General features: G+C 38.6%; 1 protein-coding gene across 1 annotated transcript in view; it reads right to left on the bottom strand.

Annotated features, from left to right (window-relative positions):
- LOC134586307 (G-protein coupled receptor family C group 6 member A-like) overlaps positions 1-16014 on the bottom strand; it is a 54277-nt gene that overhangs the window by 14905 nt on the left and 23358 nt on the right. The window contains exons 5-6 of the mRNA XM_063441787.1: positions 11976-12188; positions 204-321 (exon numbers count right to left, since the gene is read on the bottom strand). Coding sequence (XP_063297857.1) covers positions 204-321; positions 11976-12188 — 331 coding nt within the window. The remainder of the gene's footprint in view (positions 1-203; positions 322-11975; positions 12189-16014) is intronic.

Genomic DNA, 16014 nt, shown 5'->3' with positions numbered 1-16014 from the left:
ATAATAATAATAATAATAATAATAATAATAATAATAATCAGGACACCAAAGCATTTCCCAATAGACAACCTGAAATTTGATCGGTCTGATCACTAGTCTTCTTTTTACTGTTTTGCTTTTTTAAATACACAATTAAAATTTAGCTCAATATGCTTAGAAAAAAAATAACATTTTCAGTGACTGATTTTTATAAATAAACTTACCAGTATTTGGAGAAAAATAACCTTCTGGACAAGGAATACATTCATAGCAACAGCTAATAAATGCATACTTTTTATAATACCCAGGGGGGCAAGATTTTGAGCAGTTAGAAGCAGGAATCTGAAAAAGTATTAAAGCAAAAGTGATAAAAGATATATACCAAATCCTGTGATAATCAAATATGTTAACATATGCGATATTCTTTTGAATATTGTGTCATGCTCTATATGTAAAACTCTTCAATAAAGATGATACATGGAAAAACATATTTTTCAGACCTTGTCTTTAGTTATATTCCTAAATCACCATGATAGATATGATATGACTCCCTTTGTTCCCGCATACCAAGGGTAAAAGTGCATAGGTTAAATATTACATTTATACACACGCATATTTATGACCCCTCTATAATCTTGACAATAAAGAAATACATTTTTCATTCAAGGGCATTCCACCTACATATGCCCAATGCAGAATTCAGTGTAAATGTTTTCAGAATATATATTAAGAACACACACACACACACACACACACACACATATATATATATATATATATATATATATATATATATATATATATATATATATATATATATATAAATGATCCAAATGAAATAGGCTGCTCTCCGGACTTAAAAAATTCAATTTTTATTAAAGTTGATTAAAAGCTACGACCAACGTTTCGGTCCCCGTTCGGGACCTTCTTCAGGGTCAAAATTCAGCAGGATTTTGACCCTGAAGAAGGTCCCGAACGGGGACCGAAACGTTGGTCGTAGCTTTTAATCAACTTTAATAAAAATTGAATTTTTTAAGTCCGGAGAGCAGCCTATTTCATTTGGATCATTTATCATTTTGGAGCTTTGGACTGGCGCCCGGCATTGGCTTATGGTACACGTGAGTGCTGGGGACTTTAAATAATTTATATATATATATATATATATATATATATATATATATATATAATTTTTTTAGCAGTGTATATATTATCCCAAGAGACTTAATGAAACAATTCCCTTTTATTCATTTTTATAAGCTTTGGCACTTTCTCATTTTCCTGACTGTTGTTGAATTAATACATTTTTAATATTTTTGATTTTTGCAATACTTTTTTGATTTTTGCAATACTTTTTTGATTTTTGCAATATATTTTTTAATAGTATTGTTTCGCCTTGTCACATTGGGGAGTATCGTTTTAAGTACTATAGTTAAACTGCAGCAATTGAATAGCTACAGGGAGTGCAGAATTATTAGGCAAGTTGTATTTTTGAGGATTAATTTTATTATTGAACAACAACCATGTTCTCAATGAACCCAAAAAACTCATTAATATCAAAGCTGAATATTTTTGGAAGTAGTTTTTAGTTTGTTTTTAGTTTTAGCTATTTTAGGGGGATATCTGTGTGTGCAGGTGACTATTACTGTGCATAATTATTAGGCAACTTAGCAAAAAACAAATATATACCCATTTCAATTATTTATTTTTACCAGTGAAACCAATATAACATCTCAACATTCACAAATATACATTTCTGACATTCAAAAACATAACAAAAACAAATCAGTGACCAATATAGCCACCTTTCTTTGCAAGGACACTCAAAAGCCTGCCATCCATGGATTCTGTCAGTGTTTTGATCTGTTCACCATCAACATTGCGTGCAGCAGCAACCACAGCCTCCCAGACACTGTTCAGAGAGGTGTACTGTTTTCCCTCCTTGTAAATCTCACATTTGATGATGGACCACAGGTTCTCAATGGGGTTCAGATCAGGTGAACAAGGAGGCCATGTCATTAGATTTTCTTCTTTTATACCCTTTCTTGCCAGCCACGCTGTGGAGTACTTGGACGCGTGTGATGGAGCATTGTCCTGCATGAAAATCATGTTTTTCTTGAAGGATGCAGACTTTTTCCTGTACCACTGCTTGAAGAAGGTGTCTTCCAGAAAATGGCAGTAGGACTGGGAGTTGAGATTGACTCCATCCTCAACCCGAAAAGGCCCCACAAGCTCATCTTTGATGATACCAGTCCAAACCAGTACTCCACCTCCACCTTGCTGGCGTCTGAGTCGGACTGGAGCTCTCTGCCCTTTACCAATCCAGCCACGGGCCCATCCATCTGGCCCATCAAGACTCACTCTCATTTCATCAGTCCATAAAACCTTAGAAAAATCAGTCTTGAGATATTTCTTGCCCAGTCTTGACGTTTCAGCTTGTGTGTCTTGTTCAGTGGTGGTCGTCTTTCAGCCTTTCTTACCTTGGCCATGTCTCTGAGTATTGCACACCTTGTGCTTTTGGGCACGCCAGTGATGTTGCAGCTCTGAAATATGGCCAAACTGGTGGCAAGTGGCATCTTGGCAGCTGCACGCTTGACTTTTCTCAGTTCATGGGCAGTTATTTTGCGCCTTGGTTTTTCCACACGCTTCTTGCGACCCTGTTGACTATTTTGAATGAAACGCTTGATTGTTTGATGATCACGCTTCAGAAGCTTTGCAATTTTAAGAGTGCTGCATCCCTCTGCAAGATATCTCACTATTTTTGACTTTTCTGAGCCTGTCGAGTCCTTCTTTTGAACCATTTTGCCAAAGGAAAGGAGGTTGTCTAATAATTATGCACACCTGATATAGGGTGTTGATGTCATTAGACCACACCCCTTCTCATTACAGAGATGCACAACACATAATATGCTTAATTGGTAGTAGGCTTTCGAGCCTATACAGCTTGGAGTAAGACAACATGCATAAAGAGGATGATGTGGTCAAAATACTCATTTGCCTAATAATTCTGCACTCCCTGTATAACTGTTTTAATAATGGCTTTTGATATAATTAGGAATAGGTTATAATGAGATGGAAATTAACATTGCAATATCTAGTCTTCTAAAAAATGTAAATCTAATAGTTAAAACTAAAAAGTTCAATTGTCAGCAATTTATGTAATTTCTCTTGGCCCCATAAATATGTGACTTGGTTATTAAGTTGGTATTTATACTGTTATATAATCTTGGTTCATCAGGTATTTACAACAGTATTTTTAATAGTGAATTATATTTAGCAATATATGAGATAAGAATTTCTGATGTTTGCCACTTTTACATCACTAGTTATTTTGTTTGGCACTTTTTTGCACTTTTTCTGTACCATCAGAACTTTATGCACATTATTTCATATGCAATGCATTGTCACTTTAAGTATTGCAAGAGTCATTATAAATACAGTGACAACTCACATTTTAGGAATTTAATGTAATGCACTATTATTTGGTGCCTATAATAGGTTCACTATGTAAGCAATTCACTGTTGATTCATCCGTTCATATCTCCCATCTATTTAGTACCATCACTCTTATGCACTTAATATTCAAAGGGTTTGCAATATAGTTACATAGTTACATAGTTACATAGCTGAAAAGAGACTTGCATCCATCAAGTTCAACCTTCCTCACATTTGTTTTTTGCTGTTGATCCAAAAGAAGGCAAAAAACCCAGTCTGAAGCACAATTTTGCAACAAGCTAGGAAAAAAAATTCCTTCTTGACCCCAGAAGGGCAGTCAGATTTATCCTTGGATCAAGCAGTTATTGCCCTACATTGAAAGATTAGATCCTTGAATATTCTGTTTTTGCAAGTATGCATCTAGTAGCTGTTTGAACATCTGTATGGAGTCTGATAAAATATCCCTTTTGCTAGACTACAGTTGCAAGAAAAAGTATGTGAACCCTTTGGAATGATATGGATTTCTGCACAAACTGGTCATAAAATGTGATCTGATCACCATCTAAGTCACAACAATAGACAATCACAGTCTGCTTAAACTAATAACACACAAAGAATGAAATGTTGCCATGTTTTTTATTGAACACACAATGTAAACATTCAAAGTGCAGGTGGAAAAAGTATGTGAACCCATGGATTTAATAACTGGTTGAACCTCCTTTGGCAGCAATAACTTCAACCAAATGTTTCCTGTAGTTGCAGATCAGACGTGCACAACAGTCAGGAGTAATTCTTGACCATTCCTCTTTACAGAACTGTTTCAGTTCAGCAATATTCTTGGGATGTTTGGTGTGAATCGCTTTCTTGAGGTCATGCCACAGCATCTCAATCGGGTTGAGGTCAAGACTCTGACTGGGCCACTTCAGAAGGCATATTTTCTTCTGTTTAAGCCATTCTGTTGTTGAGTTACTTCTATGCTTTGGGTCATTGTCCTGTTGCAACACCCACCTTCTGTTGAGCTTCAGCTGGTAGACAGATGGCCTTAAGCTCTCCTGTAAGCTTGGGAATTCATTTTTCCTTCGATGATAGCAATCCGTCCAGGCCCTGACGCAGCAAAGCAGCCCCAAACCATGATGCCCCCACCACCATACTTCACAGTTAGGATGAGGTTTTGATGTTGGTGTGCTGTGCCTCTTTTTCACCACACATAGTGTTGTGTGTTTCTTCCAAACAACTCAACTTTGGTTTCATCTGTCCACAGAATATTTTGCCAGTACTGCTGTGGAACATCCAGGTGCTCTTGTGCAAACTGTAAATGTGCAGCAATGTATTGTTTGGACAGTAGTGGCTTGCTCTGTGGTATCCTCCCATGAAATCCATTCTTGTTTAGTGTTTTACGTATGGTAGATTCGCTAACAGGGATGTTAGCATTTGCCAGTGACTTTTGTAAGTCTTTAGCTGACACTCTAGGATTCTTCTTCAACTCATTCAGCAGTCTGTGCTGTGTTCTTGCAGTCATCTTTACAGGACGGCCACTCCTAGGGAGAGTAGCAGCAGTGCTGAACTTTCTCCATTTATAGACAATTTGTCTTACCGTGGACTGATGAACAGCAAGGCTGTTTCATCTCATTGATTGGACTCCAGTTGGCTGACATCTCACTCCAATTAGCTCTTGGAGATGTCATTAGTCTAGGAGTTCACATACTTTTTCCACCTGCACTGTGAATGTTTACATACTGTGTTCAATAAAAACATGGCAACATTTCATTATTTGTGTGTTATTAGTTTAAGCAGACTGTGATTGTCTATTGTTGTGACTTAGATGATGATCAGATCACATTTTATGACCTATCTGTGCAAAAATCCATATCAAAGGGTTCACATACTTTTTCTTGCAACTGTATATGAGCACGTATCATTTGTTTATACACGTTGTCATAGGAACGTGCCGACTGCCATCACGTTTGTTCGTGATCACATCACATGAGGGGTGGAGTCACTTTTACGCATGCGCCCTTCATTCAGCTGAACGCCGTCGGCGTGATCTAAGTATATATATATATATATATATATATATACATACACACACATACACTGTCCAGGTGTATTTTACTATTTATATATATATATATATATATATATATATATATATATATATCAAATTACACAGAGACTGATACTGTTTAAATATATAATTATTGTTATATATATTTATATATAATATATAAAAAAATATGTAAATACGTTAAAAATGTAATTAAAAAATAATTTAAAAAAATAATTACAAAATATATAGATGTGTGTTATTTCGTTCTAAATATTGTGATATTAATATATATATATTTATATCAAAATACACATAGAACAAAATAATATATAATATCTATATACATAAAAATATACGTATATATCACTATAAATACCTATATATAAATAAAAATATAAAAAAAAAAAAATATATATATATATATACACACATATGTATATATATACATATATTAATTCTACATATATATTTATGTAATATTTTTACCTAATTAGGTATCTTAATTAATTACAATTAGCGGGATCTGTCTGACAACCCATGCCGAAAGTACAGGGAATTTAATTTGCTAGCACTATATTTAACCCTATAACTTTCTAAGACACAAAAAAACCTGTACATGGGGGGTACTGTTTTACTCGGGAGACTTCTCTGAACACAAATATTAGTGTTTCAAAACAGTAAAATGTATTACAACGATGATATCGCCAGTAAATTGACATTTTATTTGCATTTTTCACTCACAAACAGCACTTACATAGACGATATTATTGCTGTGATACCTTTTACTGTTTTGAAACACAAATATTTGTGTTCAGCGAAGTCTCCCGAGTACAACAGTACCCCTCATGTACAGGTTTTATGGTGTTTTCAAAAGTTACAGTGTCAAATATAAGGCTTGTGTTTCATTTTTTTCACATTAAAATTCGCCAGATTGGTTACGTTGCCTTTGAGACCCTATGGTAGCCCAAGAATGAAAATTACCCCTATGATGGGATACCATTTGTAATAGTAGACAACCCAAGGTATTGCAAATGGGGTATGTCCAGTCTTTTTTAGTAGCCACTTAGTCACAAACACTGGCCAAAATTGGCGTTTTTTGCATTTTTCACACACAAACAAATACCAACGCTACTATTGCAAATGGTATGCCATTATGGGTGTACATTTAATTCCTGGGCTACTATACAGTCTTAAAGGCAACGTAACCAATCTGGCGAATTTCAATTTAAAATGTTACGTGCTATATTTGACCCTGTAACTTCCCAAAACACCATAAAACCTGTACATAGGGGGTACTGTTTTACACGTGAGACTTTGCTGAATACAAATAGGTGTATTTTATTGCAGTAAAAGCAAACAGTATTATGACATTGACAGTTAAAATGTCACATAGAACAAAAAAAAATAAAAAAAAATCTTATTTTCTCCCATTTTTTTCATATTAAATTATGTTTCAAAGCTAAATATTTGATATTAAATGAAAGCCCTGTTTCCCCTGAATAAAATTATATATAATAAGGGGGGGTGGGGTGGATTTAATATGAAAGAGGTGAATTACGGTTGGACAGACATATAGCGCAAATGCCAGGTTTTGTTTACGTTTTGTTTTGTTCACAACGTGTACATTTGGCTCAGTCCTTAAGGGGTTAAATGACCAAATAAAGCATTGCTGATTTTATCTCTCAACTGTGAGTGCAGCTATACTTTTTCTATTTTTTGGATACACTTGAGCCCAGGCTGGCACCCGGCAAATTTTTTTTAAATATTACGGCTTGAGTGCAGGGACATTCTCTCTCTCTCTCTCTCTCTCTCTCTCTCTCTCTCTCTCTCTCTCTCTCTCTCTCTCTCTCTCTCTCTCTCTCTCTCTCTCTCTCTATATATATATATATATATATATATATATATATACACATACACACACACTGCTCAAAAGAATAAAGGGAACACAAAAATAACACATCCTAGATCTGAATGAATTAAATATTCTTCTGAAATACTTTGTTCTTTACATAGTTAAATGTGCTGACAACAAAATCATACAAAAACAAAAAAATGGAAATCAAATTTTTCAACCCATGGAGGTCTGGATTTGGAGTCAGACTCAAACTTAAAGTGGAAAAACACACTACAGGCTGATCCAACTTTGATGTAATGTCCTTAAAACAAGTCAAAATGAGGCTTAGTAGTGTGTGGCCTCCACGTGCCTGTATGACCTCCCTACAATGCCTGTGCATGCTCCTGATGAGGTGGCGGATGGTCTCCTGAGGTATCTCCTCCCAGACCTGGACTTAAGCATTTGGCAACTCCTGGAAAGTCTGTGGTGCAACATGACGTTGGTGGATGGAGCGAGACATGATGTCCCAGATGTGCTCAATTGGATTCAGGTCTGGGGAACGGGCGGGCCAGTCCATAGCATCAATGCCTTTGTCTTGCAGGAACTGGTGACACACTTCAAGCAACATGAGGTCTAGCATTGTCTTGCATTAGGAGGAACCCAGGGCCAACCACACCAGCATTTGGTCTCACAAGGGGTCTGAGGATCTCATCTCGGTACCTAATGGCAGTCAGGCTTTCTCTGGCAAGCACATGGAGGGCTGTGCGGCCCCCCAAATAAATGCCACCCCACACTTTTACTGACCCACTGCCAAACCGGTCATGCTGGAAGATGTTGCAGGCAGCAGAACGTTCTCCACGGCGTCTCCAGACTCTGTCACGTCTGTCACATGTGCTCAGTGTGAACCTGCTTCCATCTGTGAAGAGCACAGGGTGCCAGTGGCGAATTTTCCAATCTTGGTGTTCTCTGGCAAATGCCAAACATCCTGCACGGTGTTGGGCTGTAAGCACAACCCCCACCTCTGGAAGTCGGGCCCTCATACCACCCTCATGGAGTCTGTTTCTGACCATTTGACCAAACACATGCACATTTGTGGCCTGCTGGATTCATTTTGCAGGGCTCTGGCAGTGTTCCTCCTGTTCCTCCTTGCACAAAGGAAGAGGTAGCAGTCCTGCTGCTTGGTTGTTGCCCTCCTACGGCCTCCTCCACGTCTCCTGATGTACTGGCTTGTCTCCTGGTAGCGCCTCCATGTTTTGGATGCTACGCTGACAGACACAGCAAACCTTCTTGCCACAGCTCGCATTGATGTGCCATCCTGGATGAGCTGCACTACCTGAGCCACTTGTGTGGGTTGTAGACTCCTTCTCATGCTACCACTAGAGTGAAAGCACCGCCAGCATTCAAAAGTGACCAAAACATCAGCGAGGAAGCATAGGAACTGAGAAGTGGTCTGTGGTCACCACCTGCAGAACCACTCCTTTATTGGGAGTGTCTTGCTAATTGCCTATAATTTCCACCTGTTGTCTATCCCATTTGCACAACAGCATGTGAAATTGAGTGTCACTCAGTGTTGCTTCCTAAGTGGACAGTTTGATTTCACAGAAGTGTGATTGACTTGGAGTTACAGTGTGTTGTTTAAGTGTTCCCTTTATTTTTTTGAGCAGTGTATATATGTTCTTAATATATACACAAATATTAGCGTTTAAAAACAGTAAAATATATCACACAATGATATCGTCAGTAAAAATATATATAAAACTGGGGGTGCAGCCCGACTGACATGTCGAACGGACATGCTTTTTTGGTTGTTGCGTTCAGTTTGGCTATTTAAGTGACCCATGAAGATACATACCTGCTTTTAGCCTCAGTTGGACTCTTTTAATGCAATTTCTTCTAATTTTGACTGGAGGCATTCAACTTTTGGACTTAGTGGCCTGGTGGTGGGGAGAGGTGACCAATCTCCCAAACTGGAGCAGCCTGTGATCAAGTGCTCCTTACTGGTGCTTCGTATCCCCAGTCCCTCTCGACCAGTGAGAGTTATGCTGGTTCTCTATGGAGCAGCTTCTTTATTGCTCACAAACATCACATCGCTTCTTGTGAAATGGTGTCTGACACCTAAGATGGCTGAGATTTCCTTGCCAGAGAAATTGCTGATTCGGAGTCAACTGCACCCACAATGGGATGCCTTTCTCAGCTCATTTGACAAGCTTTGTGCTCGATTTTAAGCTAAGTTGGGTCAGAGGGCCTTATAACTTCAGATCCCAGAGCTATCCAAGCTCGTTCACCAAGCCGTGGCGCATCCATTCATTGACAGTCGTAACTACTACTGCACGTACCTGCACGGAATAATAAGCTGCACTTTGTCTTACCTTTCAGGATGCTGTGCTGGAAATCAGCTACACCCGATTCAGCAGTCAGCATGCATAAGTTCTAGCCCCAGGTCATGCTCAATGGTTGATTTAGTACAAATGTAGAGCTTAAAACATCATAATACCTGGCAAATCTCCTTACTTATGCCAGAAGACAAGATCAGAGTCTTGCTTTGTATGAGGTCTGATGTTTGACTGCAGAACTTCCCTTGTTTTGTATTTTTTTTAATTTTATAATTTTTTACCTTATTTTATTATTTGTCTCACTCTGCTGAATTTAGTAGTGTCATTATCATGTGGCCACTCAATACTGTTCCAGTGGCTTTTCTTTCGAGTAATTGTGTCTAATAGTGCTTACCTCAATATCTGTTATCTGCAATATGTATACAGTAATGAAATATGTATCTTTTGGTTTCTAATTTTATGCTATATGGATTTTTCCCCTTACTCTGCACATCAAAAATAATGTTGCATATGTCTCTCAACATATACAACTATTACAAAATTATTATTTTTTTCTTCTGAGAGGGATTGGCAGAGGAAACCTTATTATTTTGATTTCTTATTTAATAATGTTTGACACACAATTGTTCTTGTTAACAATGTTTATAATGTTTCTTTTCTTTTTCTATTTGTTTCTTAATTTCTCTCTTTTGTTTTAGATCACTTTGACCTCCCAGAGTGTGCAAACACACAATTCATTTAATCCTTGTTTAGACGTACTTGGGTTCGTTGGGTCAGATATCTGCTTACATAATGGTTGTGAGGAAGTGCCCTTCGTCACTTGTTCTTGGAGAGGACTAATGGCAAGCCTTTTGCCGTGTGACTATGGCCCCTGGGAGGTATTGCCATTTAAAAACCTCTATATATGGCTATTGTATTTTGGAGACTGTTTCTGGCCCTTTAATTTGTACTGTTACAGTTCTGCACTTTTGAAGTAGCACTTCGGATCCGAAGTAGTTGAAGGGACCGCATTTCGTGCATACGAACATGTGGCAGCAGCCACTTTAATTTAGCCGAACACGGTCAGCGGTGTTTTGCCGTCGAGTTCATGGAACTAAAATTGTATACGCGACGACACGAACACCGCTGAACTTTTACCTTCTCTGGAACTTTGCCGCTTCGACAGTAGTCGAACAGCATTCGAAAAAACGAACGCCACATTAACATTGCCTATTTGCACGAATGGCCTCCATTCATGAATTTGAACAGTATTTTACCTATGGTGAATAGACCGGCTGCACAGCCCAAATCTGTGGAACTGTTTTGGGCAATAAAATGTGCATGTGGTCCGTCAAATGTGACTTCCAGCTATCTCCCGAACCACTGGACCAATTTGCATGATTTTTGGATAGGTTGGTTCCCTAATTTATTGGAATTGCATGCGTAGTTTGGAAGTTCTGAAAAATTTGTAAAAAGTATATTTTTCTCTTGGAGATAATTGAGTTGATACAGCAATTAACTCAATTATCTCCCAAGCAGAGGGGAGGAATTTACTATAATGAATGGGAGTGTTTATCTGTGTGACTGTAAACAATTGGTTGTTGCATTTGTGTTTTCAGTGCCCAACAAGGTCCACGTGGGTGGTTACCTTGTGGGAAAAAGTGTGTAAAAGAAACAATAAAGCCTCAGTGCATTCTGTTCCTGCATAACCCTCAATACGTAGCCTCGTCTCTTTATTGTAGGGAACTGCTATATTCACACTGGGGATTGCTATACTTTGTATACTCCCCTGAGCTCTAATCACTTAGCTCTTTTAAGAGCTGTTCCTGATACGCTCTCCTGGAGGAGAGGTCTTTCCCAAACGGTCCTGGAGGACAGAAGTTGATCCAGGGTAGAAGGAAGACGGCAAGACTCCAGTTAAGCTGCGGTGGTTGTGGAGTCTGCGGTGGTTGTGGTGTCCGGTGCGGTGCTTATGGTCCTTGGCGTCAGCTAGGAAGTGTCGGTCAACGGAGGTGCCCAGTCGGGGTGCCAGGTGATCCGTAACAATGGTGTACACTTTTTATTGTTACTTGCTAACCTAATTTCCCTTTTTGTAAACGTGTCTTTATTAAACGCTTATTGAAAACAACATTTAATTATTTTTCATAATATTAAATCATTTAAAAGTTTATTAAAAAATATTAAATAATTTTGAATCTAGCAATATTAAATCGAGGACCATGGCTCCAATTCATAATTTTTGTATTCTTTTCAAACTATTTATAATTTTAAAAACAATATACAAGAAAATGTACATATATAAAAATAAATGAATATATTTTTCAGGTATTTCTGTTATTTTCTAATAAATGTATTTAATTGATATACATACCTTGTTTTTTTTTGAGTTCCAAAAGATAAGTGATTCATTTAGTGCAAATGTAGAGCTTACAATATCATAATATCCAAGAATTCTGAATTCTGTCTTCCTGTTATGTGTATGCCAATTTATTATGTCATAGCCATTATTAAAGTCACCTTGCTTATCAAACGAAAACATTTTTGCATCGTAATCGAACTTGACATTTTGAATTTCACTGACTAGCTGCAACAAAACAAACAAACAAATGTAATTGCAATAGACAGACACTAATAAAATTGTTAAAATATTTTAAAAAATACAATATTGAAAAAAAATGTTTTATATACCTCTTCAAAAGCACATTTTTATATACCTCTTCAAAAGCAAATTAAACTGTGTGCCCACAGGGGTGCCGCAGAATATTTCCCCAGGTTCTATGATTATAGCACTATGGAAACATTACTGCTCAACAGGGACCAGGTCGAGTGCCGCAGTCCTTTAAGACCATGCCCGGGCCCCTGTAATGCCGGCCAACTGACTGTCACTTCCTCCCAGCATCCTGCAGGGAGACAGCGTGGGAGGGAGAGGAGGCAGCTGCAGCATGGGGGAGAGGAGCATAAAGAGCTCCAGACCCCTCATTCCTACAGCAGCAGGACTCCAATCCACTCTCCTGGCACATAAGGTAAGCTAACAGGAGGGTGGCTGAAGATATAAAAAAAAAAATCCCTTGAGTGTGTGTGTGTGTGTGTGTGAGTGTTTGTATGTGTATGAGTGTAAGTGTTTGTATGTGTATGAGTGTGAGTGTTTTTATATGTATCAGTGTGAGTGTTTTTATGTGTATCAGTGTGTGTATGTGTATGAGTGTGCATGTGTCAGGGTGTGTGTTTTTATGTCAGAGTGTATCTGTGTCATGGTGTGGGCATGTATCAATGTTTGTCTGTGTTTGGGTGCCTGTGTGTATATGTCAGTGTGTATCTATGTGTGTATGTGTCAGTGTCTATATGAATTTGTGTGTATGTGTCGGTGTATTTTTATGCATTTGTGTGTTAATGTGCATGAATATCTGTGTAAGTATGTATGTATGTATGTATGTATCTATCTATCTGCATACATCCAAGCAGTCGAACATCAGCACAACATACAAGCACACTCCTGCAATCTAACACAAATATTACATCAAAACACACCCCTGCATTCAAACTAAAAAAGATATATACAAACACACATATTTCACATAAATGTACATCCACATTTAAAAGTAAACATTACATTCAGACACACCCCTGAAATCAAACGCAAACATCACATACAAACACACCCCTGTATTAAAACACAATAAATGTATACAAGCACCCGTTCAAAACACTGTACATTACACTATAGCGCCAATAAATGCAGCAGTGCTGTACAGATATGCAACCTAGAAATTTTGACTTGGGATGCCCTGGAAAAATACTGAAATATTAAGGGCGCCTTGAACCTAAAAAGTTTGGGAACCACTGCTCTATACTTTTGATATGTGGCAAAGTAAAGTATTTAAAAAATAATTAATTGGTGGTAACATGCACACATAAATAACACTGGCTATTTCAGCTCTTTCACTTTAACCCCTTAAGGACACATGACGTGTGTGACATGTCATGATTCCCTTTTATTCCAGAAGTTTGGTCCTTAAGGGGTTAAAGAATGGTCCCACACAACATATGCATAAAACAAAGAAAAAATACAATATATAGTGTAATACAGTTTATAGATATGCAGTGAAATAAACATAGCAAGTGTTCTACTCATTCAGACTTTTCCCCTTCCCAAGGGCATCATATAATAAAGCACAAAACACACACACTATCTAGTGCATATTATCCTTTTGTTTAAAATGTATCCCTTTAAATGTATGCAAATTTATACACTCTCTTAACTTTGTAGACTATTCTTGTATTGGTTGTGTAACATTACTACTCCAAATATCTGTGCTGTCTGTCTATATCAGATGACACATCCCTTTTTGGCTAATCAAACTCACATCCACACTCAGCAGTACAGTAAAATAATGTTTACTGTATTTTATTACAAAGTCATAAGAATAAAGACACTAGCAGGTTACTTGTAATATTGGTGAGAAGACAGCATACGCTCAATCTCACAAACTCGCAAACGAAAGTCCCAAAGTTTGCATGTTGCATCTGGTTAGGTTTTGTCTAGAGGTGTATCCTCTATGTGGAGTACTTGTGACATAACATATTTAATCCTTTAAACCCTCCTTCCATTCTGCCCTCTGGAATGCATGCTCTGTGTGCAACATAACTAAATCTACTTCCATCCATGAAGTATTCATCTCACGCTCCCTTAACTTACGTGCTTTAACTTAAAACTTACCTTTGCTTCTCCTCTCCTCCCACCACCTGTCCGCTTGATCCTGTATCTTTCCACCTAATCAGATCTCTCTCCCTTAGTCTTGTACTATCCTCAACACAGATCCTAAACTGCTGTCTTTCCATTGGTCTTGTCCCTGCTCCCCTTAAGCATGCTACTATTGTACCCATCTTCCACTTCCAACTATCGTCCCATTTCCCTGCTTCCTTTTTCCTCAAAACTTCTAGAAATACTTGTCTTTACTTGTAAGGCTCACTTCCTAAATTCCAACTCCCTTCCTCGATCCTCTTCAATCTGGCTTTCGCCCCCTCCACTCTACTGAGACTGCTCTTATTAAAGTTACAAATTACCTAATCGCAGCTAATTCCAAAGGCCACTACTCCATACTAATTCTTCTTGACCTTTCTGCTGCTTTTGACACTGGTGATCATGGCCTCCTTCTCCTAACTCTTTTATCTCTTGGTCTCTGTGACACAGCCCTCTCATGGTTCTCCTCCTATCTCTCCCTAAGCTTATTCAGTGTCTCTTTTTCCAACGACACCTCCTCTCCTCGTCCTGTCTCAGTCGGAGTCCCTCAAGATTCAGTTCTTGGTCCCCTTTGTTCTCTCTCTATGCTGGCTCTCTTGGCAAACTCATTAATTCCTATGGATTCCACTACCACCTGTATGCTGATGACACACAGATATACATCTCCTCCCCTGACCTTCCCCTTGCTGTCCTACTTAGTGTCACCAATTGCCTCTCTTCTATCTCTGATTGGATGTACTCCCACTTTCTGAAACTCAATCTCTCTAAAACTGGGTTTCTTATTTTTCCTCTTTATAACACTGATCCTCCTCCTTCACTCTCCCTGCAGGTTGATGGTACCTGCCTCTCCCCATCCTTTCAAGCTTGCTGTCTTGGTGTAATTTTTGATCCTGGCCTCACCTTTGCACCTTATGTCTAGTCTGTTGCTAAAACCTCTTGATTCCAACTTAAAAACAATTCCCACATATGCCCCTTTCTTACGCAAGTAGCTGCCAAGGAGCTTGTTCATGCTCTAGAAATCTCTTGCATGGATTACTGTAGGATTCCCTTTAAATTGTTCTCCCCAGAAGCCGTACTGCCCTCCTACAATCTGTGATGAATGCTGCTGCCAGGCTGATCTTTCTCTCCTGTTGCTCCTCTCACACCTCACCCCTCTGTCAATCCGTACACTGGCTTCCTGAACCCTACAGGTGCCAATTTAAAATGCTAACCCTTACCTATAAAGCCCTAATCAACTCTAGCCCCATCTTACATTATTTCACTGATTCATGGGTATGCCCCCTCTCGGTCTCTCCACTCTGCCGGTGACCTTCTCCTGTCCACTGCTCGCACCCTTTCTGCTAACTTGCGCTTGCAGGACTTCTCACGGTCTGCTCCTTTCCTTTAGAACAGCCTGCCGACCCCTGTCAGACTGTCCCTAAGTCTTCAATCCTTTAAGAAGTCCCTCAAAACCCTTTTTTTAAGGGATTGCTTATGGCCTCCAAGAGTAACTTCTAGCTCTCAAACCTTCCTCTTTCTCTCATAAAGGGCCACACTCCACTCTCACCTCCAGTTCTGCTACTTCCCCACCATGTCTATTTGCTGTCTCCCTCAAGACCCTTCCTATTGTGTTTTTATACCCCACCTCCTCTAGAATGGAAGCTTGTTTGAGCAGGGTCCTCAACTACCT

Source organism: Pelobates fuscus, chromosome 2, assembly GCF_036172605.1.
Source record: "Pelobates fuscus isolate aPelFus1 chromosome 2, aPelFus1.pri, whole genome shotgun sequence".
Taxonomy (NCBI): Eukaryota; Metazoa; Chordata; class Amphibia; order Anura; family Pelobatidae; genus Pelobates; species Pelobates fuscus.
The sequence above is the reverse complement of the archived record's forward strand: the minus strand, read 5'-3'. Positions and strand labels throughout refer to the sequence as shown.